This window comes from Anopheles nili, chromosome 3, assembly GCF_943737925.1.
Source record: "Anopheles nili chromosome 3, idAnoNiliSN_F5_01, whole genome shotgun sequence".
Lineage (NCBI taxonomy): Eukaryota > Metazoa > Arthropoda > Insecta > Diptera > Culicidae > Anopheles > Anopheles nili.
In genome coordinates, this window is record NC_071292.1 from 9,864,554 (window position 1) to 9,891,984 (window position 27,431).

Below are 27,431 nucleotides of genomic sequence, written 5' to 3' on the forward strand. Positions count from 1 at the left end.
CTGCTTTTTGTAATTGGAATCATGACAATTTTTAAACGTAATGATACGAAATAACAAGCTTTTTAACGGCGAAAGTTGATTGATATAAACAAATTTGAAATTTTGAAAAGCAGCAGGTATGAGAGACATTTGATGTGTCAGAGAGTGCTTGTTAGTGATCGGTTTTGTTGATCAGTGTTATTTTAAAGAAATTTTGTTATAACTATTGTTTATAGGTAAAATCTGACAGCAGTTCTGTAGGTTTGTTAAATATTTTCGACGAATTGTTAGTCTTTAGTAGTTATTTGGTCAATATTCCTATGTATTAATGAATCTCAGGGTTGCGTATCCCGCTCTCGACCCTTCTGCTGTAGCATAACCATATAAAAGCAACATTCGTGTTTCTGTACTCTTGTCGTGCAAACGTAATTGCTGAAAGAGCTTTTGTTTTTCCAGTTTACTACGTTTTATGCAAAGGAATTACGCAAATAAGATCGTTTTGGGGGAGCTGGCGTGCTTGCTGTGATACATTGTTCAATTGAAGGTAAATTAGTAAAGTTTACCCCAGGCAGGCGTATTTTGTTTAGTTATTTGGCCATTATCAGATCGTTGCGTTTTAATTTTTGTTGGTTTACCTAACTCCGCCTTATTATATATGTATCTTGATGGACTACGAAAGGTATCAAGCGAATGACTTGCAAATGTGGTTTGCTTCTTCTTGCCGGTTATGAACCGTTATCAGTGACGGTGAGATAAGTACGCGATTTATTTATTGTTCTTGTTCCTACGGTTTTATCAACATCTCGCCACTGCGTACGAAGTAGCGTAGCTCAACTACCATTCAAATTGCAATCGAAAGTGAATCTTGTTGAGACATCGCAGTTTACAACACATTTACATTAACTTTCCTTCGAATAGGCCAATCGCTGTAAGTGAGCCGCAATCGTATCTCCTTCTTCGCCATGGTTGCTCCAAAAGACAACGCGCAGCAACTGCGTTACGACGGACGGGTCGTCGTGGTGACCGGAGCTGGAGCCGGTTTAGGGCGGGAGTACGCGCTGTTGTTCGCATCGCGCGGAGCAAAGGTCGTCGTGAACGACCTGGGAGGTAATTTCAATGGCCAAGGCAAATCGAACGCGGCCGACAAGGTGGTGGACGAGATCCGTGCGGCCGGTGGTGTCGCCGTGGCGGACTACAACTCAGTGGTCGAGGGAGACAAAATTATCCAAACGGCGCTAGAAAATTTCGGACGCATCGATGTGCTGGTGAACAATGCGGGCATACTGCGGGATCGCAGCGTTGCGCGGATCTCTGACGAGGATTGGAACCTGATTCAGGATGTGCACTTGAAGGGCAGCTTTCTGACGACGCGCGCCGCCTGGCCGGAGATGAAGAAGCAAAATTACGGGCGCATCATCATGACGTCGAGCAACTCGGGCGTGTACGGAAACTTTGGGCAGGCCAACTACAGCGCGGCTAAACTTGGTCTGGTCGGCCTAGCCAACACCGTGGCCATCGAGGGTGCGAAAAACAACGTCCACTGCAATGTGATCGTGCCGACGGCCGCTTCGCGAATGACCGAAGGCATTCTGCCGGACATTCTGTTCAACGAGCTAAGTAAGTTCCATTACCATGACGTACGGTTGGCAAAAAGAGTGTTGATTATGCAAGCTTTACTTTCATTTTACAGAACCCAAGCTGATTGCTCCGGTAGTGGCTTACCTGTGCCATGAGTCCTGCGAAGATACGGGAGCCATCATCGAGAGTGCGGCTGGTTGGGCCACGAAGGTTCACTTCGTGCGCGGCAAGGGCTGCGTGCTACGCACGGCCATTGATGAAAGCGTGTCACCCGAATACGTACAGCAGGTGTGGCACCGCGTTACGGACATGTCCGAAGCGCGCCATCTGAACGCAATCGGTGAAGCGAGCCTAAATTTGGTGGGTGTGCTGGAAAAGCTGCGCGATGGGAAAAACAACGAAAACTCCGTCACCGAAACGTTCCGCTACGGCTTCAAGGATGCGATCCTGTACGCCCTTGGCGTTGGAGCGTCCGTGAGTGATCCAACTGATCTGAAGTTCCTGTACGAGAACAATCCGGATTTTGCCGTGTTGCCGACATTTTTCGTTCTGCCGGGATTGCTGGCTGTGATGGGATCGAGTCTGACCGCGTCCGCTATCAAACACACTACGTTTGACCTTACGAATGTATGCATCTCACGGTGCTACCCACACGCTCAGCTCAAATTGGTTAATCTTTGCTTTGCCTTCCCGTAGATCCTGCACGGAGAACAGTACATCGAGCTTTTCGAGCCACCGCCAACGGAGGGTGTGCTAACGACCACTTCGACCGTGCTGGACGTAGTGGACAAGAAGTCCGGTGCGCTTGTCATCACGCAGTCGGACTCGTACGACGAGCACGGCACGCTGATCGCCCGTAACCAGAGCTCGACGTTCGTCGTAGGTGCCGGCAACTTCAACGGCAAAACAAAAGCCGGGCCGGAGGTAAAAGAGCTGGTACCGAATCCGAAGCGATCGCCGGACGCCTCCGTGCAGGTGCCAACCCACAAGGACCAGGCGGCCGTGTACCGTCTGTCGGGCGATCTGAATCCGATGCACATCGATCCCAGCTTCTCGGCGATCGCGGGCTACAAGGTTCCCATTCTGCATGGCCTCTGCACGATGGGCGTTTCGGTGAAGGCGGTCGTGAAGCAGTATGGCGGAGACGATCCGAGCCTGTTCCGTGCGACTAAGGTGCGCTTCTCGAAACCAGTCCTGCCGGGCCAGACGCTCCGAGTCGACATGTGGAAGGAACCGAACAACCGGGTGTGCTTCCGCACGGTTGTCGTGGAAACGAACACGGAGGTGCTATCGGGTAAGTCTGAATCTCATACCTACTTACAAAACAGGTCGCTTAACAGACCACCTATCCACGGTACGCGTGAGTAGTAAGCAGCGTTGTGTAATGCTTCGTACTGCAATTTCACACTGCAATACGTTTACGGTTACGACGACGCTTGGTGTGTGGAGGGGATTAATTGCAGTCAAGATGCTTGCTGGAGATCTATTACGCGCGGCTCATGCTTCGTCGTAGTGGCTCTTGTATACTCAAGTAAAAAGCACGGAACTGATTTGCTCAGTGAGTATTGGGTTTATTGAGTGATAATATTTTTTTTTGATTTTTACTTTCCATTTGAACATGTTTAAGGCGATCATGCTTACATGGTTGTACGGTTTAATGAAAATTTTCTGGATCAAAGTTTTGATCATTATGGAATGTATAAAAACGTTTAAATCAATGAATTCGTATCGAACCATTTTGTTTAATATCATCTTTAACAAAAAAAACGGCATGCTGTGGCTGAAGATCATAATGTTTTCGTCGTATACAGCATGGTTGCCAGAGCATGCGATGTTGTGCAATGTTGTTCGCGCAACATAACAACTGTCAGTTTGACATCTCGCACAGTCTAGAGCAAACGCGAGTGGTCAAACGGTGTTTCTGGAAGGTTTCTTTTCTCCTACCTCATTAATTTCCCGTCCGTGTCAAAGTTCATGCTGTTTGTGTGCCGGGTGAGTTAACAGTTTTGTCCATTCCGGTGTTTTTATCGCAATTTCATTTTGGTATGTTCATACATTTGGTTGTTTTGTGCATTTCATGCAACCGGTCTCTCCCTTTTATGGGCGGGCGGTCTGATCGTCCAGCGGATAGATCCTGACCTTTATTCGCTACTACCCCTCGTTCGTGCTCGTGGAACTCCTCTTGGGGGGTTGCTGCTTGATAAGTAGCTAGCTAGAACGCGCTGTGAGCCGTACGTTTGTGGACGGGTTATCAATTATTGCGGCGTCCACGAAAGAGGGAACAAGGTGCGGTTGTGCGTTATTGAGGCCGAACAAAATCGATAAAGCAATCATTGAGATTACGCGGTTACGTTCGTGCTTGCCGCTGGCTGTAGCCGAACAGAACAGGATAGGCCGATAAGAGAGCTCCGGGTCTAACATCTAGACCCCTCCTTATAATCCGTTTGCGTTTGTGGGCAGTGAACCGCGCGGGCATTCTGCGTGCTGTGCGTGATGGGGCATTTATTTAAAGTAGCGACTTTTGACTGGAACCACCACACCGGCGACGCGGACTCCAGTGCCCGAAGGAACCGGTGTTTTGGTGGTCACAATAAGAAGTGGTAGAGGGGCAAAGGTACGATTATCGGAGTTAAAGGGCTTGACAACGGCTCCGTATCAGTGCGAATTAGCAATGGGAGGTGGGGGGAACCTTTGGCCGGTTGGGTTGACGAGGGAATGGGTGGCGATTATGCATTCGAGTGCGATATCAACATCCGCCAGGGCAACAGATTCGACACAGCACCCGTTGGGGCAGGACAAAAGACTCAGGAACGCTCCGTCCGTCTAACTCCCGTGCCTTTTTCTTGCCGTATACGGTCTAGGTGCGTACGTGGACTTCAAGCAGATCGTCGTGAAACCGAACATGACTTCCGCAACCGACCTACAGAGCGATGCCGTCTTCGCCGGTATCAAGGACCGCGTGGCGGAGAACGAAGCGAAGGCGAAGGCCATCAACGCCGTGTTCCTGTACAAGATCACGAGCGGTGGCAAAGTGGCCAAGGAGTGGGGTAAGTCGTCACCAAAAGATCGCTTCAAGCGCATGGTTCTAACGCGCACACGTTCACTGCAGTGCTCGACCTGAAGAACGCCAAGGTGTACGAGGGACCGGTGCAGAGCGGAAAGGCTGACACAACAATGACGATAGCCGATGCAGATATGCTCGAGCTGGCTCTTGGCAAGCTGCAGCCTCAGACCGCCTTCATGAAGGGCAAGCTGAAGATCACCGGCAACATTATGCTGGCCCAGAAGCTGGCTCCGCTGCTGAAGACGGAGGCGAAGCTGTAATACAGCTTCCAGCGCTCAGGTCGGCTGGTTGGGATCCGTTTACCACATCGGGATCCGTGCGTACATTTCCAAAGTAATCTTACGTTTTTAGGATGGTGATGAACGTGTCACACACCGCGAAAGAATCGAAGGGACACGGCAAAACGTACTCACGCAAGAACATACTGCGCACGTCAAGCTTTCCTGCTCGGAGCAGGAGATTGAATGTGTGCTGCGTGACTGGACACATTTTATATTTGCGTTTTCTACTGTACTCTGCACTGATAAGCTGATTAGCGAGCGACGAAAGCGATGGCTTTTCGATGCAGCAAGCAAAGTATTTTCGTCTTTTCGTATTGTTTTTAAAACACATTTTCTTCTTTTACCGTTATTACTGCGACTAATTGGTGGTATTGTTCATGTTGGCATGTTGTAGACACGAATCACAATTCCGGGGCTATGGGCAATAAATGGAAACAAATATTTGTTTATAAAAAGATCCAAAAAAATACAACGTATTTTCGTTACGTTATCGGATGACAATCGATGGAAGCAACGATGGACCGGTGAACGAAACCAAACCCGTAAACGAACCAAAAAGGTTCCTTTAATTTTTCTCAATTTTTTTTATATATTTCTTGGTTTAAATGGATTACAAAAATACCTTTCCAAAGATCCAAACATCTGTGAATTGGTTGTTGTTACTTTTTAAACTATTCTTTCAATGAAAAACACAGATGCCGTTTTATGTTTATAAATAATAAAACTTAAGTTTACTTGTTTTATGATTCGTCTTAGCAAATATAGAATATAACCTCGGTCCCGTGCTCCCTACCCAGAACGGTGTAAGTGACTGGTTTAAAACTTTTCAAGTATGTATATGTCTATATAAACGCATCTCGAATCATCTTTTTTTTTGTGATGAAAAATTTAATTTAGCCTTATTCAACGCTTAATTTTCGTCGCACTTTTCATGCTAACTTGCTGAGTTTCTATGCCTCTTGCCAGACCTCAGCTTTGGCACATGTTTTGCTTCATCGCGGACCTCCGCTTCTGAAGGGTTCGGTAATAGTTATACTTCAATTTAATTTTCAATTAAACACCACTCGCTGTGGCCCGTTGGAAAACGATTTTCTTCCGGATTGGGCACGTACGCTCATTACTTATGGAATAATATCACATTGCCGTCACCGTTCGACAGGAGGGGTTCCTCTCGCAGGATGTGTTTCTACCCGCGAAGGACATGAAAGAGGCGCGGTTCCTCCTGGCTCGCTACGTACCGTAACGTGTTACTTTACCTTCTGTTTGCAAAAGGCGCGCTAAAGCTAGCAAGCCAGAGAACTCGCTCTCGAAACCCTAATACCTAAAATGCTAGAACTAACTCTCAACACACCCAACGTGTCGTCATACAATACATAGCGCAAAATACTGATTGTGTGGAATATGCCGGACAGCAAGGGCGGCCTCCTGCCCGAGGATCTTTCTCCACTCGCGCGGTCAGGCGTGGATCACGTTATTGAGGTTAATTTCTTCCTTGTGCAGTGGCGTTCCCATGCCCATGGTGTTTCCGCCGCTACCGGTGTTGATCAGCTTGTGATCGTGATCCGTGTACACCGATGACTTCCGCTTCCGCTTGCTCGCGTCGAAGTTGTGACATCCGAATCGGCACTGCAACAGATACAGAGATAGCAGGAAAATGGAGGGTTAATCAAAACGCTCTTCAACCGCCATCGAAAAAACCCGTACCGTCATGAAGGTCGCGATGAAACCCGCAATAGATCCGGCCAACACGTCCCACCAGTGATGCCGGTTGTCGGTGATGCGTGATAACGAACAGAACACGGCCCAGCACATCAGCAGCATCTGGAACAGCGGTATGATGAATAGCGAGCGCAATCGTGGCACGCGTTTCTCCAGGTACCATATCATAAAGATGGACTCGAACACCGACATGGCGGCGTGGCCCGATGGGAACGATTTGCTGGCATCGCGGATAAAGTACAGACTTTCGTCGCTGTTCGTGCAGGTGTAGTCGGTGACATACCTAGTCGGAGAGAAATACACGAAACACGCTTACAAAAGTAGCCTATCTTTGGGAAAATGTCTGCTTGGAGCCCCGTCACGTCCGATCTGAATTATCCCGTATGACCTCAAATGACTACGTCGCCATAGATACGTTTTATACGTCGTATTAATGCCACGCAACCTAGGTATGATCCCATTCATATCCCCCAAACAGACCCCCTTCGAATGTGGTCGACAAAAAGAGCGGATCGAGATAAACCATTTCCGTGTGCACTTAACACCCAATGCTGGCAAAATGGAGGTGAATGCATTGTGACGAACCGTGGAGTTTTATTGCTCGCTGCAAGCATGTTGGCGGATGGCTTTATTAAATCCATTATGACAGGTTAAGTCTGAACGCGCACTCGTGGGCAACGATACCCTGAACAAGGGGATGCTGGTTTCACAAGGAGCTACAATGAAGCAGATCCATAAAACGAAATGACGTGCCATTTTGCGAATATATTCTTTATAGCGCTGGTTTAAGCTTTTTCCATAGTAACTGACAACTCTCCGGTGGTCTAGAAAACAGGTACGTTGTCATAATTCGTGCACTTTGTGTAACCACAAAAATGAGCAGGGTTCTAAAATATCCGAAAATGGATTCTAATAAGCATAATTCTCTCAAAATCCCACATCAATGAGACACGATCATCAAGCGGCGTGTTTCGGCGCAAAGCCGCTTCAAGCAATCAGCATCTATTCGGGGTGGCCTTAATAAGGATCGATTTTATGATCGCTCTCAAAGCGAATGGGGATTATAAATTTTGCACCATCGTTCCACTCCTTTCCAAATAAACCGGAGTTGGAAACGCGGAAGAACTGATGGAGATGTTAGACAGCACATTCTTTGTCCATGTCTTGATCATCAATTATGAAGCTACTACAATCACCACGATCCAAGATCCTTTGTCGTCCGGTTCGGGAGATGATGCGCTGTTTAATATCCTAAGGAACATGGCCATCTGTTTGGGATTTTTTTGTCTGTTATTCCCGCACCTTCACGAGGATGCTCACCTTTTACGGGACATTAATATTCGCTGTAAGCCGTCATTTTTTTTGAATTATTGTCACCCGGAACCGACGGGGCGCTTGCTTGCGATGTCGCGCCCGTTGATCCTCGAGAACGATCCTCCCAATTGGGTCTCAGGTGTTGCCGCGAGGAATTTCGCGGTCGCGCTGTTGCGCAAATAACCGCGGGCACCTTTATTTTCGACGAGCCAACCCAACCGGCCAGTTAAATATTGAATTTTACCCGCTGGAGACGAACGCAAACAACAGTGCGTTGAGAGCGCTAGTGAAAACAATGAGCCACGATCGCGTGTAATAATGGCGGTTGGCTACATTAACCGTGCTTGACGATGCGGATGTGTACAAACCCCCACAATCGAGGCTGCCGTGCATCATTAGGGGTTGCTAACGAGGATCAGCTAAATATTAGCGATCATCCACTTCATTCCAGGCTGGGTTTTGGTTCTTTTTTTCTCACATCAGCACATACGGTTAGAAACACACCCCCCATGTGGCACAATTTATGCGCCATGCCAGGGCGTTTTTTTTTTTCGTCAGCTGTTACACGCCCGTGCTCCTGTTTGAGTTTCGCGTGTGTTAAATATTGAAACGGAACCCAATAAACAAAACCCGACAAGTGCATTCAGCTGCGCTACGGCTTTTCTCCGTGAACTGGAGCATCTTTTCTGGGTTAGCTCCGAGTGCACTCCCTGCGGCACGTAGTAGTTCAGGGCCTGCAGATTAGGCCGCACAACACACGTGTTTGTCAATGGAGAAAGAGAGCGAGAGCATGTGCTGATGCTGCGCGATCGAGATGTAAAAGTTCCATCATCTGTTTGTGCTCAATTTGAGCGTGTGGGCGCCACCGAACGATACTTACTCGGTGCCCTTGCACTCCACGTCCGGTTGGCAGGTGTTCAGGAAGTGTGGCCGCAACTCGCCAAGGAAAATCTGTTCGGATTGTGAAAAAGGAAGACACCCGGTTAGGTTGGATGTGTTTGGGTTTTTGTGTGTATGCGACGCGACGCTTACCTTAACGGTGCCGATGATGACGAGCATGGTGATGAGGCCACGGCCATACTTTTTCGACCAGTACCATGCCTCGCGCCAGGATCCGCGACACCGGGATTCGGTTTCGGTTTTGCTGCTGTTGATCGATGGCGTGTAGAGGAGCGCTTCCGACAGCCATATCTAGAGGAGTGGAGAAAATCCCATATGAATTATACACGGTGTACTGATAACCGAACGTGTGCACTTGAAACGGCACCCTTCGAGACGACGCCATGGAGCCCGACTAACCCTCGAGCCCACGCCACCCTTAAGCAACCGGTTGATGGCTGATTAATATGCCCTCTTCGGTGACGGCGATAGTTGAGAGCGCTTTTCCGCGACGATAGCCCCGATGGCTGGCATCTCAAGGGGAAAGGTATTTAGCCCTTTTCTTGGTGCCATTTATTCTTCCGCACGACACCTTCCTTCTAAGCAACTAGCATGAAGAAACATCTTCGCAAATGGACCTTCCCGTCCACACGGAGCGCGTGATAAATCAAAGTGTGCACGTTGTGCGCGGTCAATTTACGCAACCGAGTCTGCCTTTATCAGCAGCCTCTAGACGAGTGATGAGGGCAATTATGGGTGGGTTTTCTTTATCTGATTTTATCAGCCAGCGGCCACTCTCGAGTCCGCACTACGGTACAACGTGAAAACCACATTCTTCCGTCTGCGCTAGGCAAACAATGATTTGCAAAAGTGGTGGCTACGAGCTTAAGTGGAGTGACGTGGAAATTGAAAAATTACACCTCTAGGGCAGGGACTAAATAACTAAAATAAATTTAATTAAAATGCAAATTTTTTCACATCCATTAAGTGGAATTCAAATCACACATGTGATTCATGCGAATGGGTTTTTGTCGAAACGAATTGAGACATCCTAGGGAGTTTGGCAGGACGGCTAGAGAGCATACTAGCATAAACCCTCTACAGCTATCAGGACTGCGATCATGATCAACCTAACGATTGATGGACTCTGTTATACATAAATTCTCCCAACACACCCAAGATCATCGCAAGAAGATGCATTGAATCGTCCAGCGATAGCCATAAACGGCTACGATCGAATTAATGTTACCACCCAAATAGTAATTGTGCATGTATCACTATCAATGCCCAATAACCGACCACGGAATAACATCCCCATTAGCGGCCACGCGGGGAAAGTCTAATTTACAACCCGTTCGTCTTTAATTTGACTAAAGCGATAATCGAGCACGATATATCCAAGACGCGCCCGCCTCGCCGTCGATGGTGCCTTTAATTAATTCATCGCCCATCGTCCCTTTATCGATCAAAGCGATCGGATTCATCGCCGGTCGTCCTCGTAAACCGACAGCTAACGATCTTAATTCTCCAGCACCTCCGGGGCGTCGAAATCGTTGGGCTGCTTAGCTCCGTTACCGATATGGGGGTAGTTTTATGGCCACCATATCGCGCGCGTAAAGGTTCAATTTTTCGATGGCTAAATCTCCTAATCTTCTAACCGCGTTGGGGCGTGAGGATCGCGCATTTTTTAAGCCACCCTGGTTTGAGAAAAGCGCCCACAAATCAAGGTTGATTTACGTGTGCCAGCGACGCCTAGGCTTTGGATTTGGATTTGTGTTTTTCAGATCCTCATCACCCGTCCGTGGTAAGATCCCGTGACAAAAAGCAAGCTTCAACCACACCAACCGTGGGCTGACGGAGACATCAATGTTACAAGCCGGAACGCCAGACAACCCGCGGATGGTTGTCGGACAAGTTGTCCTAAAGCATTTGCATCTGCAACCGGTAGACGCACCTCACATCTCAGCGGGTGGCACAAGATTGGCCGTCTATTGTGCGTTTGGCCGGATAGGCGATCCGATTCCTGTTGTTTGTTGTCGCACGTCGTTGATAAGCCCTCGTGGATTTAGTTGGATCAGTGAAGCTGTCAATTATTGCCGGTTGGTTTCGATGGCCACAAGGGATACGGGTTTGAAAAATTTTGCCTACCGGTTATCATCATTATTATAATTAGGCACCCAACGTGTTGAGCCGAACGGGCGGCTTTAAATTAATATTCATAGTCCAAGCTGCGCGTTTGGTCGATCGGGCGTTTGTTGGGCAATTTCCCTCCAAGCCGCCCATCGTTTAGGATCATGTTTAAATGAAACCATTCCGCGTTGGCGCTTCGGGGCAGTTTGAGAAACACACCACTAAATTTGAAAAACATCGAGCTCCATACGCTTCTATCGAAACCCCCGGGGAGGCGGTTAGATTAGCCGTTCGTCATTACAAACGTCTACGTTTATCGTGGTTTTATCGCACGATTTGGCTCACCGCGTGGTTCGAAGAACGAACGAGTAACCTCACGCAAGATACGGAAAAGAAAAGCTGCCGCACCTTGGCTTGGAATGCTGAAAATACTCACCATAAAAATCGGCACCAGTCCGCTAAGCAGAATCGTCACGGTCGTTATCGTGTCACCCTTGTACACGTGCTGGATCGATTGATCGTTGCAGTAGTACCCGCGTTTCACCACTTGCGGCAGCAGGCCCAGCTCGGTCAGTATCAGGAAGCAGGCGACTGGAAGAAAGCGAGAGAAAAAAGAAGGGGTTCGGTTAGGTTCCTCACGTACATTGAATGCATCTGGTTGCATGGTGCAATCAGTCTCCACCCAGTTGCCCACAGTGTTTGTCTAACATTGTGGGGCAAGTGGCTGGCCGTTGACGTTAGTTCTTTCTAGTTTTGGTCTCATAAAATCGCACCACCGACGCTCGGGTTGTGCAACAGCTGCTCGATGATCGTTCCACGCCCTTAGCTGCATCATACTTTTTTCTCCATTGCGCGGGAATCGATTTTTCATTGCATGATTTATCCACGCGCTTCCGTGGCGTGATCCGCCGTATTAAATGGACCAGAAAATAGCCCTTTCAGGCTGCGATGGCGCCGTACATTCTTTCCCAGCCGGGTTGCAGCTTGTTCCGGGAAGCCGGCCCAAATCCAACTCCCCTTGCACAGATGGGATGCCGAAAGCCCATCCGTCACCGAGCAGAAGCGGCGTTTTGTGTTCCGCTCACGATCGGAGGGTGGTTTTAAAACAAACGATTGCATATGTACATCACAACACCCACCGATGAAGAAACTCTGGGTTGGAATGCCGCAGGAAATGTCTCAAGAAATGGCCACCAAACATGGAAGTTTTGGCGGTTTGGCGCCAGCTCTAAACAACACGATAAGATCGATTTAAATTCCTTTCCGTTGCGTGTGTGTGGAATAAATTACATTGACTGACTTTTTTGTTCCGTCAAAAATGCCCAAATTCGATCAACCGCTTATGTTTATGGGAAGGTGAGGCTACTGATGGGAACTAAAATGGGTGTATCGTGTCGGAATTCTAATTTGTCACCGCCAATCGTGAGGGCTGTAAAATCGTTTAAACTCAGTCAATTAATGGCCCATCACACAAAAAAGGTGGTGCGTGATTTGTACCGAAGCTCCTTTTTTCCAGCTAAGCCAACGACCTCTGGTGCTTGCTGGAGCAGCTCCTAGGTACCACGTAGGCGTACGGGAGCTGATGTCCTTATCAGGTAATGTTTTAAAAACAATCCCCTTATCCTGGTAACGATGAATGAAACAAGACAATCATCACAAACGACGCGTTGCCTCTATCGCTCGCACAATGCGCCCGAGAGTAGGCGATACGAAAAAAAATAAAAATCTCAGCTCTATTGGTTGGGGGTCGATCGGTGTGGAAAATTTCAATTTAGTCGTCTTCTTACGGTTGGGCTGAGTCATGCCTCCAACGGCACTGTGGCTTCTGCTTCACGTGAACATCTAGAGAGATAAGCAATGGCGGACGATAAATGGGCTAGTTGAAATAAAGCCACTTCGTGATGAACACAAGAGCCTAGAGCCACTGACGTGACGACTGATTAGAGGACGAAGCACTCAATGCTTGAAGGGGGGTTTTCTTGAACACATTGTCGCTTAAAAAAGGCACACACACACGCTTTGCTTGCATAATTTTCCACCGCTGATGGAAGGGACGGTGAGTTTAAAACTGTCCATCCAAGGCCAGAGGACTTCTAGCGATCGAAGCGTCACAGTGCAGCAAAAATATATGTAATATCTTCCCCGTGTCCGCAACCACAACGAACTTGACCGGTTTTCACGCCAAACCGGACGTGGCAAGCGAGGTTTACACCTGGCGATGGCACCCGGGCCGGAAAAACGGTGAGAAAAGCCATGGAAGCGCAGTTCCAGCAGCTGCCGCTGATGTCGTTCCCCATGGTGACATTGGAAACGTGTTACGTTACGTGCATTCGCGCATTATCTATCGGTTGGGTTTCGTAATAAAGCGCGAAACCAACGGGAGCTGGGCATTCTGAAACACCGGGCACGCGGAAGCCTGTGGCATTGGGTGAGGATTTCCTCGATGCTTCAGGGACGAAAAGGAAAAATACGCGCTTGCAACAAAATCAGGACCTTGTTTGCCGGAGGCATGTGGAGGATTAGTTCGTTACGTGTTTGATAAACATTTCACGTGAGCCGACACAGCAACGCAGTTATGTTAGCTTATTAAATAACGTTCCACAATTATGCGACCGGGTGAAGTATATTCTGCCGTGGGAAAGAATATTCTATAGGTTTCGATTTTAATTTTTCAAACCCACTGATTGATAGTTGACATTTGTACAACGGCTTGTTTCATTTCGTTGGCCATCGGAAAACTATCTTGCCTGATACATCTCGAAATGTTTGCTTTAATTATGCGCCACTAGCCAACAAGAAACAAAAACCCTGCAAAACTACCAGCTCCACGAGCAATAAATGTTTCACAAAAAAAAAACAAATCGATGATGATCGTTTCGCCAGATGGCATTTTTTGCAACCCTGCCGGGTTTATTATCATGCGACATTCAAGGATTGCTTGCCGCACCAAAACGGCGTGCAGAATTTATGATCTCTTCGCGAAATATTTCGATTATGGCGGTGGAGAGGCCACGAAAAGGAAGCAAAATATCGCCTCAATCTGGTGTCGCTGGCGATCGTTTTCCTGCGTGCGAATTCCATGTTCCTCGCGTCCTGCGTGAGAACCGACGAACGCGATTTATGATCGTAATTAAGCAGTCGCCTTTGCGGCGAGAACTCGCGGATAATTAACGAGTATCGGGTTACGGGTCGAACGGATCGAAGGCCTCGTCCAAAGGGATGTTAAATCACATCGACGATCTCCGCAGACCCGCCCGATCGTTCGCGAGGATATGCACTAATGAAGACGTACCGAAGTTTGGCCTGTGATTTTGTCATTTCAACACACCCCATCCGGAGGCATTGGTAAATGTTAACGCGTTCCGAAACATAAGCCCACCCCGGGTTTAGTTCTATGTTTCGATGTAGAAACTCCGAAAGCAAATCTCTACGATCATGCTCACGCTATCAATCGTGTTCGGCTCAGGAGGGGATTTTCCGAAATGGCACGAAAAAAAGAAAAAAAAACCATCACCATCAAAGAAGAATCAGATCGGTCACATAAATCCAAGACGGATGTCGAAAGAAAAAAAACCCTCCCATTGTCCCATGCGGTGGGTGGAGTGTTTTCATCTCACCACCCGCGTTGGTTTCTCTTACCCTCCCAAACACCACGTTCATCACCGGCCCGACAGGACGGCTCATCATTTATTTTCCGTCCGCGACCTCTTCCGTTCGCGGGCTGCATAAGAATGAGCTCGAAATTAGAAGCAGATGCCGGACGCATGCGACATCGCCCGCGATTATGGTATTTAACGATGACTGATTTATGCGCCGTTCCGCCCTCGATCGGCGGCTCGATCATACGGGGAGATGGAATCTATGTATACCGCTATTTACGCACTCGAACCGGCGACGAAGACGACGACGACTATCGTCGGAATGCGCACATGGAGTTGGGAAATGATCCTGCGAGATCGCCGGTTCGTCCGTCCGGGGTCCCGGTAGGTCAAGCTGGTGTGGCATTAATTTTGGCGCGCGTTTTGGCGAGCGGACATTGTTATGGCATTCCTACGCCCGGTGACGGGCTTGGCCTGATTTATGTGCTAAACGCTCTAGGCCTTGCTTTTGATAATCATTTTTTATTATTATTATTCACCCGACCACGATCGTGCTTTCTTCCGGCGCGGTGATACTGTCAACGTAGGTTTTAGGGGGTGAAATGGAACACACACGACGAACCCATATGAAACCAAACAGCCAGGCGAACCCAGGCGATGGTTTCGCAAATCGTTCTCCGACTCGGTGAAACGCATATTTTGACGGGTTTTATCGCGGAAAGGATAAAAACCATCACCCGGGTTTGTCTGCCACCGAACGGGTGTGCTTCTGGTTTTCATTTGCGCAAATAATTTACGATTATCGCTCGGAGGTTCATAAACAGCTTGCCCACTGTTACGGGAGTCACTCGGGGTGCATGAATGATGTTCGGCAGTTGCGTTGTCATATTGTATACGGTTTTATTTTCCATCGAACGCCCTTTTCACGTGATGGAAGATTCATTGAAAGGATTTTTTAACCCGGGGTTTTTTTTAGCATTTATTAAAATCCGCCTCGGAGAAGCTATGTCACGCGAGTGGAGTGGATTCAACTTTCCACTGACTCATTCCGGCGCTAAGGAATTACACTCCATTAATGCATCGTCGTGACTCATTCACTGGTGCACCATCGCAACTAATGTGGGTATGAATCAGGATGCAAAAAAGTATGCGATTTTTTTTATCTGAACTGAAAAACAAAGCAACTCTCGTTTGTTTTAATTGAAATGCCACCAGAGCAACATCCCAACCCCATCGCCTTCCGCTAAATGTGCTGTAAATTTAACGAGGAGAATGAAGAAAAAAAATCAAATAACAATTAAGCGGCTAACTCATTCAAACGACACGTCGTTAATTATGCCGTCGTAAAAACCGTCAAATAAATCATAATTGTATTGCACATGCAGGGCGTGTGTTCTCGCAGCTGCAACACCCAGTTCGATGCTAATGAGTACGCGCGGTTCGCACTTGGTGCCGTGTCTGCACGCAAGCGGAATCGAAATTACCAAGCATTTAATTATCTCCACAGGGGCGATGGGATAATGACGAAGTTCGAGCAAAGTGTCACACCTTACCGTACGGTATCAATTCTGGCGGGAAAGTTGTTCGAATAATAAGCAAAATAAATAGGTACGCAACGAAACGGCCTGTGGCGTTTCGATGTCTTGGCGCTGTGCTATAACCTTGGCCCTGCACCACAGGTGGGACGCATTTAATTTTGTAGCAACCATCATACCGATGTGTCTCGAGGCATCTCTCAGGGGGCTCATATGCAACTTGAGATGTTCTGGTTTGTGAATATTGTGGAGCGATTTCGGAATGGTCTGATCGAGCGCTAAGCTAGAGAATTTATACATCGTCAGTTTTAAAATTTATGGTCGAAAAAAGTATGTTGAAAATATAAGAAACAGCATTGCTGCAGTCCCAAAATTATTTGCATAATTTGCTTTACGAGGATTAGCATTTAAATTTGCAAAAAAAAAACCAACACAATCTGCGCGACCCCTTTGGTTAATCTGCACGAGCGCTTATGAGAGAGAAAAAAATATAAAATTAGTCATAATTTGTCATCAATGCTTAATTTATTCATAAATTTTGATTCGATTTTATGTCTTTTCATCTCCACATGGTACCCACTAGGTTTTTTTTCGAATTATATCGAAGCAAAAACTCGATACGTCCGTCGCATATCTCAGCCCCCAGAGCATGCATTTGCATGGCCAGGTGCTGACGCCAAGAAATGACACCAAAAATATGAAATGAAATCAGTCGCCCGTTAGCTCTATCGTGCTTCTGGCGAACACATTTGAAACCCTGCGAAGGATCAAGATCGTGTCGCCGATTCGTTGCCAATTAAATCCCAACGAATGAGCTCGCTCGTTTCGTGCGAAAATCCAACCCGCACCATTTGCATCATCGAATAATCCAAATAAACTATATGCCACCGCAAGTTAAGCCAACATTATAATAGTATATTTTTTCACTCTTGCTACAAAACATCAACCACCTACGGTTCGATGCCGACTAAGCTTGCAGTTTATGAGTGCGATAAAAAAAAATATGTCGCCCATTTGCGAATTTTTCCACACTCACAACCCAGCCGACTGGTACTGTTTCGCGGCGACACATTAAAGAACACGCTCAGCGTGCTATTTCATGCCCCATTATGCTCGCCTTCCCGGTAAAGCCTATAATTTTGCTCCATACAGCTAAACATCACACGGGTTCTTTTGATCGGCGCGATATCCTGCCGGTCTACATACGGTAGAGCGGTAGGCTGTTTTTTTATGATGCCGCGACTTTGATCGTGAGAATTTTTCGCTGCAATTACCTGGAGAGATTCGATTGGAGAGGATTCGATGGCTTTTTGTAACATCGAAAGTTGAACATCCGCCATGGGCGCAGGAAATGGCAATCGATCATAAACCCTATACCTTCGATTGGGGCGGCCTGATCAGTGAGCTTGGGTTATACCCCGAAGGATGGTCGATTATCATGCTGCCCGATTTTACCCCGAGGAACAAGCGATGAACTTTGTTTTACAAATTTAAACGATCCCCTTTATGTTAGGCAATCGTTTTCAAATTTAACATTTTCATCAGCTCTCGGGCCATTATGACCAGCGTTCGCTTGTTTGGCATTCTATCAGCGGAAAACAATCAATACAAACTAGACGTCTGTACATGTGCCAGAACAGTACACAACAACCCGTCTGTTTTCCTAATTGCCGTGGAATGTGAACCCCGTCAAATTAGCGCCGACAGGTAGAGGAATTAGCCTTTTAGCCGCACCATGTTAATTACGGAAAACGGGAAAAACAAATATTTGCAAGAGCCTCACGGTGCTAGACATAGCACAAGAAACGAATGCCATGTTTTCTGTCTAGTTCAACAAGTTTGCGGCGCATCAAGGACCGAAAACGGATCATATACAGTTACGAATATAGCTTCTTTTGGAAAATTTTGAGCACCAACCTGAAACACTATAAAACTAAACGTAGAGTAAATGTTTTGGCGTCCAATCTCGCTAATTATCGTCCAGAAAACGACACGAAAAGTTTGCTCTAAGTTTCAAAGCTACGTAGCCAAACGGGAGACATGCTGCAGAAAGGTCAATCATCCCATTACATCACATAAAAGCAGCTTACACATCATGCTCATCGTATTACTACGGTTAGGATTGAAGGAAATAAATACGACCAAACCCCTTTTCGGTGGCCATCATTCCGGTACGGCGCCGGTCTAGAGTTTCCCCGCCGAAGAAACGCTCAGCGTGACGAGAACCGTGAGCCAATCCCTGAGGAGAACAGAGCCTTTTTTCATCTCCTTCCTATTCTTCCCAGTTAAGATCGAGTTTCGTTCGTGCGTCCCTAGGACCTTTGTGTGTGTGAGTGTGTATACCGTATTCCTTGGCTGAATAAAGGGGTGAGAACAGAAACCGATCCAGGTGGCAGCATCAGGGAATTATTACGCATCTTCCATAAACAATTGCCTGCACTGTCTTGGGTCGTCATAAATGCGCACGATTCTCTGGAGAGCAGCGTGAAAAGGGAAGGTTTTCGGGATGTGAAGGGTTGAAATGATTCGCAAAAAAAACCTAAAGGGTGCTTTCAACACAGTTTTCTCGTATGATCTAAACCTTTGTAGAAGGATATTCACGAATCCGATTAAGTATGCCCCATCTTGAAAACAAAACAGAAAAAAGCGTGTTTACACAGTCGACCGCAACAGGGTGATCCATCAACTGGTTCGTTATATTTTAATCCATAAAACATTTCAACACATGAAACCGATCTCTTTCGGTGGTGCGCTTCTCCGTACAAACCCGCTCAACATTTCACCACAACTCGAATCGGTATGGAGTTGTGAAACAAAGCCCTACTTTCAAGGTTCGTTGCGTTGATAAAACTATTTGCCCCTCCGCTCGATCAATCAAATCAGTATGCATCGCACAAATCGGGGGTGGATCAATTTCACCGCTGCATGATCAATATCGCCTCGGATCCCGGCCCGTCCCCGGTGGCAGCCACTACCAAACCAAACTGGTTCAACAGGGTGATCCATCTGCCATCGAAATGGCCATCCACCACACATGCGTTGGTTCGTCATTGTAACACTAGAAGTCACACACGGAACGGCTGCGGTCGTGGAATGTCGTCACGGGGGAGAGGGGTTGAAGATAAAGTAACAGAGAATCTCGTCACCGCCTGATTCACGCGCCATTCCGGATAAAATGCGCACACCCGCGGGTGATACGCGATCTTCCCGATCGTGATGCCGGTTTGGATGGAAGGCGCAAGTGACGTGGCGCTTCGAGGTCGCGGGTGCTGCTCGATCGCTTGCACGCGCGTTTTCCAACGGCTAATCGAGCCATAATCGAAGAAAAGCACACTTGCCAGCCACCCGGTGAATCATCGAGCCCCGTGGTAGGGCACTGCTCCTGCTGGCGACATCCTAGCACTTCTGATCTCGTCACGAACATCTCTCGGACGCGGAAAGACGCGATCACACCCGGGTGAACGCATGTGTTCGTCCAGCGAGAGAGACAGAAAGAGAAAAAAAATGGTGAGCCAAGCTTGGTAAGAAACAAACAAATCAAACATATCTATTTGTTTGTTCCCTTCGGAGGCACCATCACGATGCATTTCCTTGCAACGAGATGCACCGGTGCATACCACAGCCGGAACCGGGCGCACGCGCGCGTTGGTTACCTCTTTTTCTGAAAGGGACTCGCAGCCGACATGTGCCCTTTCAGCTAGACACATGCTTTATTTGTCAATACCCGCAGCATGGTAAGGGATTTTTAACCCTTCTGCGGCACAGCTTTCCAGCGCATCTTAACCACTCGCCGTTCGGAGCCGAATCTATCTCGTTGTGGAGAATTTCTGCGCATTGCACATAAGAACCATTGGATGGAGTAAATTAAGCTACAATCTTTCAAAATAAAATACGCTGATTAGCACCAGGCCAGAGCACGCCGTAAGAGCAACTCCCCATTAAACGATCATTAGGAATTGGTTTGAAAACAAACAAAAGGGGTTTCGATGTCCTTTGGGAGCATAATCTCTTAAGCTTGCATAATGGATATTTCATGAGGTGAGCATCAGAAGACCTTGGGCTAAAGCACCGATGGAGAACCACTGGCACAGCCAAGCAGCTGAAGAATGTCACCAGAGCGCGATGCTGCTGCTTCGAACACACTCCGTACAAGCTAATTATCCCCGCCTCCTTGAAAGGGGTTGTAAACCGCTTCGGGATCGACTCCGCGTATTAGGAAATTCCAGCCCCCGCGATCCCAAGACGGACGGTTTACACCACGGCATGCAGCCACAGAGCCACTTTGTTCCGAGGAATCGATGCGTTCGCTCGTAGCCCGAGCACGTCTCTGGCACGTGGAATGCATTTCTTTCTTCCTGCTGCAGCAGCAAAATAGCAGTAGCACTCGACTACGTGTCAACGAGCATCATTACCCCATGGGACGCGGGTCAAACAATCGGTTCTCCGTGGCGCTGATTGATGAATTGCTGACACGTCAGTCATTCGGGGTTTTGGGTTGCCGGTTTTCCACATACCGCTATTTTCCCTGCGAGGGAATTTTTCCAGCAAACCAAGCGCGCGGACGTGGTTCGTTTGAACCCCTCCTGTTTGGCTAGTGTTTTGCCATTCCAGTGCGGTTGTCGCTAATGATGGCCATCCAGTGGGTTTAGGCCGAACGGTGGCATCCGGAGGCAGCCACTTCTTCTAACATGGAAAATGCATTTACTCCGGTGACGGCGCCTAGGGATTTGGACCCCGAGCATCGAGGATGTGGCATGTGGAAGGAAAGAACTGGCGGTTCCGTCTCTAATCACCATTTAATGCCTCGAAAACGGCGTGTTTCGACATAGGGTTGTGCTTCTTTTTACTTTTTCAATCTTCCGCAAGCCCTTATGATGGATGGATCATCCGACCCGGCCCAGGAAAAGACGCCGATAAATGTGCCTGAACGTCGAGGTCTAATCGTGGGGCGAGCCCACGTTTGATAAGAGAAACCATCGAAGGGGAGTCGAAGATCGATTAACGATTTACCCATAAAACCCCAGGTCCCGGATATTGGAAAGTATGCAGTTATCACAAAACAAAGCACAATGGCCCGAATGGTGCAGTAAAAGCGTGTGTGTCTTTCTTATTGTTGGTGACAATTTTATTACCGCGATTGAAAACGTAAACGAAACAAATTGTAATATACCTTTCCATCGTTAAGACGACTTGCTATGGAGATGGAAATTTCCATTTCAATCGGTTTTGAGTAAATGAGCAATGCGTCATTTACATTCCCGAGACCATTACAGCGGTTGCAGTGTAAAGGTGCAAATAAAATTTGCAAGTAAAGCCCAAACCCCCTCGTGACGATTAGTCACGTGGGTTTTTGCGTGCTGCACTGCTGCATAAATGCAACCCGGAGCCCTGGAGTGCCTTTCACCGGCCACATAACAATGCCACCCGGCGGGCCCGAATCGAGCAGGGCTTGGGTGAGCGAATAAAAAAAAAGAGTCCTATCCCTGGTAGAAGGCTCACGCAAAACTGCATGAAATCGCCGGAACCGCATTTGCTTCGCGGCATCACCGGTACGGCACACAAGCCCTGTTTCCGCAGACCATTTTTCATCGCTCCTCCAGCACAATGGCAGCATAGGAGCCAAAAGGTACTGACGACTCGGGAAAAGGGCTCGGTCGGAACGCTTGAAAGAATCATAAATTTAATTGCCGGCTAGACGACAACCACATCTAGCCGCGCCGGGCATGGAACATGGCGGACCATTTTGCCATTTTTCACGCCGTTGTTGGTCGTCCGAAACGGGGCCTGATAAGACGCACCCGTGTGTGTGTGTGTGCGTCAAGGCACAGGGGCCAACTTCCCGAGTGCATGCGTATCCTCGTCGTTTACTTCTGCAGCGAGTGCATTGGCGCAGAGTGACAAACACGCGCTTCGTAACGCTTCATTTGCGTTCTGAGTTGGTCCAGCTTCTGACTTATTCCCTGCTCTCTCGGGAGGGCTTCACGACGCCCTTTGCAGTTTGTTCACCCGCCGACCGGGAAAAGATGAAAGAGCGCGGTATAAAATTGCCGATCAGCGAAAAGAAAAAGGGAAGCTTCCCGACGCGCGCTAATCGCCACTCATTTACGCAAAACGACTTCGCGATCGCGAGTTTTTCGTTTCTCTTCGCAGCACCTCTCGCGTAGTGGTGTTTCTTCACTACTTTTACGATATTACAACGATCTGGTCGCGGGTGTATCGGGTTCCGAGCTTGAGCACCGTCAAGAAAGCGTCTCTCGGATTACACGTCGACGGTTTCGTACGACACCAAAGCGAACGCTTGGTCTCGTTTGTTAGCCTGCCACAAGCGTTGTTGATACACCCAATGTCACTTGGCCACCCCGTTGGCTACCGAGCGAGCGTGTCCCCGTGGTGTTTGCTTTTGCATCCCCGGGGGTTTGGATTTGTTTGGTCAAACAAAAAGAAGAAATGCACACCACCGTTTGCGTAAGAACCCGGCAAGCATAAACAAAAGCCGCGTACTGTCGCAGGGAGAGCCTCGCGAGTTTTGTTTTGTTTCGGTCGTTTTGAGTTAGATCTAAACCCCTCGGGGGGGTTGTTCGCGGATGAAGCGGCTTATTAAGGGGAGAAACAGTAAAAAAACTGACATTTTGAATTTTGCAGAATCACTAGCAAAATAGAGATCAAGGCTGAGCGTCTGATCCTTTTTGTTTCTCTTCAGCACTTATCATAAGGAGCGAATTAGAGGTTTTGGACGATCAACGTTAGCATGATCTTTAAATTTCGTTTATATAACATGAAAACTGAACATTTTTAGCATTTCGCTTGAATTTAGCGAACCTCTTGGTGCACAATCGTCGCAACACACAAGGGTTAAAACAAAACCCACTAAACCTCGTATGCATTTTGTCCTTCCAACGGTGAGGAAGCTCTTCTTGCGTTTCGTAACCCGGGCGGCAAAATGCAATGAAGTGCGCGGGGAAAAAACAAGAAAAAAATAACAAAACTCATAGACAAACCTTCACGCTTCGGCACGACCTGCGTGCGCTCAACGCCACAATGAATTCACCCTTCAGTCCGTCCATCAGTCCCGCCTTGATTCTAGTGCGAACAATTAGGTAAGCCAAATGTTGAACGCTAATTCCGACGCACCTGGTGGGTGGGGCGAGATACGGAGGGATGGTCGCCCCAAATGGCGCCCTCAGGTGTGCCAACTGTAGGCGTTCGAACAAACTACCTCGCGATGCTATCGCGAGTGGTTTTTTTCTCTCTCTCGATTCTTTTGAAGTAAATCCGCCGGCGGTTTCGAGTCGCCACCAAACAAACGGTGACCAACGGCACGTCCGGTGAGGTGGCACGTCTTTGCCAGGAACTGTCTCAGGCGTTGAAGTTAAACTTTTTATGATATATTTTATTCCTCCTCTGTCTTTCCACCAGTACCGGAGATCAGGAACGGTGGACGCACGCATTTTGTGAGGGTGGAAAATTATAAATGGCCGATTAAATGTCGGTGGGCGTTAAGTTTTTTTTGTTTGTTTGTTCGATTCTCTTTTCGAGCCGGCTCGTCTGTCCAACCGACACGGAAACGAAATTAGCATAGATACCGATCGAAAGCGGGCAGATTTTCGGGCAGCCCGGGGGCAGAGATTTTCGAGGGAGACTTATTACCCAGCTTCTGGCGCTGGGGTGTGATCTTCCGCAGGCAAAAGGCTAAAAGACTGCAGCTAATGCAGCCCGGGGGCCACGGGGACGATAACAAATGGGTCTGTTTTGGTGTCGGCACAATGAAACCGTCGCCTCGTCGTGGCCTGAAAAATAAAATCCCTCGGAAAAGAAATGTTTGACTTCTGCCGGCCACCGGGCAAATGCGGAAGGAACGCGGTCGAGGAACGACGGTTGTAAAATATGATCGCTTTCCTTCGACGTGGTTTCCAATGGCGGTGGCTATGATTTACACGCGTCCGAGAACACGTCGCCGGTGGGCAGAAGGCAGCATCCTCTCGGGCACAGGAAAGTCGTAAAGTTGCAAAACGGAACCTAGCCTAACCCGCACCGGGGGCTGTGTTTGAAATGGAACGAAAATAGTCCAAACCCTAGTGCGCGATAAAAACAGAACCAGAACCCCGGCCACAGTCGAGGTTTTGGGGGAAAGATTTCCGAAAGGGAAAACCGATACACACACGCGCGCGCACACACAGTTCCCGAAAGGAGTTGGGTGCGATTTTCGAGGCCATAAACGGTTCCAACCGCGGGCTGGAATCGGTTCTTCCCATTCCTCCTCAAATAAAAAAAAACAATCCCTCCGGCTGTGAGAAAGATGGCATCAAAATCGAAAACATGACTTTTCCAATCACATCCGATCCGGCCCCCGGACAGGAATTGGGTGCTGCCGCCTGGTTGTCGTTATTTTTTTTTGTTACCACCCGAGGCACCTAAATCATTTAGCAACGGATCGGTAGGGTAATAAAATGTGGAAATAAAAGGAGCCAAGAAAAAACGCGAAACGAAAAAAAAACAACAATAACACCTCATGCAATCCCTCCGCGAGAAGATGTACGACTTCTAACACAGCCTCTCGGAGGGGCCAAAACAATGCCATTTTCCCGGTAGGGATGCTTCCGAGAGGCCACGGCATTCTCGAAACGGCAAATGCCGCGTCAACGAGTGCCGGTGCGAATTAGCACAAGAAGTCGATCCCTGTTTTCCTTCCGTCGGAACCGGCCACTGACAAGCCCATGTCTTATTCCGTTGATTCCGCGCCACCATTTGACTCCGGGCGACGAATGACGATACAATAAACGGCTCGATTCAAATAAACAATTCCGAACCGACCGGGAGCGAAAGATGGGAAGTGTTTTATGAGGCGAAATAGCTGCGGCATGCCGCCACGATCGGGGCCAAAATCTGAGGCAAAGGAGTATCGTGATCGTATCGTAAAATTTTGAACATGGATTGATTTCACGATTTTTTTTTGGCAGTGTACAGGGAGTGTTTTTTTCCTCATAAAAACGGTACACATTGCGAGCGATGGCAATCGTAATAAAAATTAGCACAAACACGACCCGAACCGGCCGATTGCCAGGTTTGGTTAAATAATTAATGTTAAAGTATTCGATTGGGGGGGAGCTGCTCAAGCATAAAAGCGCAAGAATAAAAGAAGCCACGAACGAGGAACGACCCCGAGCGTATCATCCATCAAAAGATGCCAGGCAAAAAGCGCTATCTGATAGTGGAGCTCAAGAAGGGGGGGCTTTTGAAGGCATGCCCGATGATGATAAGCGAACATGACAACGGAGCACCCAACCGTGCTTACAAGCGACGTAAGAGACATTATGTGCGCGTGCGATAGTCGACTGCCATGGCTGCGAAGGGCACATGAAGACAAAATCCCACTCGGGTCGGTGGGTGGAAAGCGAATCCTTCCATTACGAAACACCCTGGTGATTCGAAGAGCAAAAATGGTTTGTCTGTCTTCCCATTTACGAAAGAATCACCGCCATGGGTTGTATGTAAAATTTGTGCAATTTGTTATTGTCGATGCGGAACGTGCTTGCGACAGCGGAAGAAGATGTAATGTGCATCGAGAAAACGGGCATCAGGGTCCGCTGACAGGTCGCTGTCAGTAGCCGTTCCAGCCCGTTGTGGGATGGACAATTTATTGAACGAAATAATCGCCTCCAGAAGCCTTCGGACGAATCTGGAACGAAAGATCGAACGATGTCCTCGCGCGCGTGCACGTCCCCAAAGTGATTCACGTTGTCACAGATGAATCTTTATTTTTGGCTGGGGTGTTCAAAAAAATGTCATTGATAAGATTAAGCCTACGGTGGTGGCTCCTGAATGTTCCGAGCTGCAGCTCGAGCGTGCGAGTTTCGTGGAGTATTACGTGGAGGTTTTCCCATTCGAGGAGAATTTTGCTGTACAAAAAAGCCTATTTAGCCTATGGAGCTGATTGTTTGATAGAAATTAGATAAAATGAATAGAAAGTCTCAAGAATGGCTTAAAAAATTCAACTAAACAAACTCCAAGACAAATAATTGAAGACCAAAAACAAAGTCCCTACTACACGAGATCCCTCTTCAAGCTAACAAGCTGCTTCCACAGCTAACCGGAACGATTTTCCGAGATCAAAACACCGTTAATGGATTGGCTTCCTGCTCTGTCGAGCCCGCCGGCCTGATTGCATTATCAATTCGGTGTTGTTATTTTTTCATCCACGCACAAAAACTCATCACTCCAACCAACTCAACCAATACGATTTGAAGTGCTCTTGATGAGCCATAGTTCCAAAACTGGCGATCACCATTTAACGAGCCCGTCCAGCCGGCAAGGGGTTGATGATTTTCCGACCCACACCGTTTATGATTCCCGCCGGCACGGCAGCCACTGGCCGGAACCCTCTCCGTCGGTGTTCCATCGACAAGCGTGACTGCTTCTATGCTCCTCTGAACGCGTGTGAACGATCCTTATCGGTCTGATCGCTGGCCGATTCTGGTGGTTCAACACGCGTTCGATCGAGAGCAAACACCGAGTGGGTTATAGATAACCCCGTTCGGAGGAAAGGTTCCGGTCTTTCTCTCCTCGTAAAGGTTCTTTTCCCCTCTGTTCGTAAAGGTGAGATTCCCGCAACCACCTACCTAGCACCAGGATCATTCCGTCGACGGCCACAGGCAGCGTGATCTTGGATTTCGCCTTCCCGCAGATCTTCTGAGACTCAACGTCAGCCATCTTCGACTCCTTTTCGGCCACTTTTTCGGTTCGCAGGGTGTTATGTCTCTCGAAGTTCGAAGTTTCACACCGCACGGGTTTGACAGTTCGCTTAGCCTACTACGCAGATTTCGCAAGTGCAACACCACCACTATCGGTACTGGGCGTTATCATGCCACATTGCTCCTATTTCCGAACACCGTGCACATACACACGCACACACACAATCAACCACGCCAACACGGAAACAATCGCGCCCAAATCGAGCACTTCCCTTTTGGCAAGCGCGATCACCGAAATTAACGAACACGAAATCCACTAAAAATCCACTCTCACGCGGCAGACTGTACAACTGACAGCTTGACAGCTTGGGGACCCGTGTTTCGTAGGAGGCTGTGAAACGCACCACGCAGATTGTTGTGATTGCGCCAATAAACAACACAATCCCCTCAGGCCGGGGTGTCTATTCGTGTTGACGATGTACGCGAAATCGAGGGGAACTCAAGGTACACTGCACTCGGGAGATGGGCAGGAGTTGAAAAAGGCAAGCAAACAAAGCGCAATTCCTCTTACTCGCTGCACTTGATACCGTGGGGTCAAATTGTCACAAAAGTAATTCCAGCTCGCGGTAACCAGTTCGCATACCGGAACCACCAATTGGCCCGCA

The 27,431-nt window shown here is 48.1% G+C and overlaps 2 protein-coding genes across 6 annotated transcripts; one reads left to right on the forward strand and one right to left on the reverse strand.

Moving 5' to 3' along the window:
• The first annotated feature begins 176 nt into the window (after positions 1-176).
• Positions 177-5,363, forward strand: LOC128726900 (peroxisomal multifunctional enzyme type 2-like). 5 transcript variants are annotated; one of them, XM_053820742.1, is made up of 8 exons: positions 177-215; positions 436-523; positions 898-1,596; positions 1,670-2,184; positions 2,254-2,851; positions 4,419-4,604; positions 4,667-4,900; positions 4,973-5,363. In XM_053820742.1, the coding sequence occupies exons 3-7, from the start codon at positions 942-944 to the stop codon at positions 4,879-4,881; spliced, it is 2,169 nt and encodes a 722-aa protein (XP_053676717.1). In that variant the 5' UTR covers positions 177-215; positions 436-523; positions 898-941; the 3' UTR covers positions 4,882-4,900; positions 4,973-5,363. The 5 variants fall into 5 exon arrangements, with proteins under 5 accessions (XP_053676717.1, XP_053676716.1, XP_053676718.1 ...); XM_053820741.1 differs by having other exon boundaries at positions 4,667-5,363; XM_053820743.1 differs by lacking the exons at positions 177-215; positions 436-523; positions 898-1,596; positions 1,670-2,184; positions 2,254-2,851 and adding an exon at positions 3,455-3,549 and having other exon boundaries at positions 4,667-5,363.
• Positions 5,360-27,025, reverse strand: LOC128726901 (phospholipid phosphatase homolog 1.2 homolog). The gene is made up of 6 exons (XM_053820747.1): positions 26,695-27,025; positions 11,381-11,535; positions 8,968-9,126; positions 8,816-8,886; positions 6,607-6,904; positions 5,360-6,528 (listed from the first exon to the last, which is right to left on the reverse strand). Exons 1-6 carry the CDS (start codon positions 26,783-26,785, stop codon positions 6,358-6,360), a joined length of 945 nt encoding a protein of 314 aa, XP_053676722.1. The 5' UTR covers positions 26,786-27,025; the 3' UTR covers positions 5,360-6,357.
• Between the last annotated feature and the right edge of the window lie 406 nt (positions 27,026-27,431).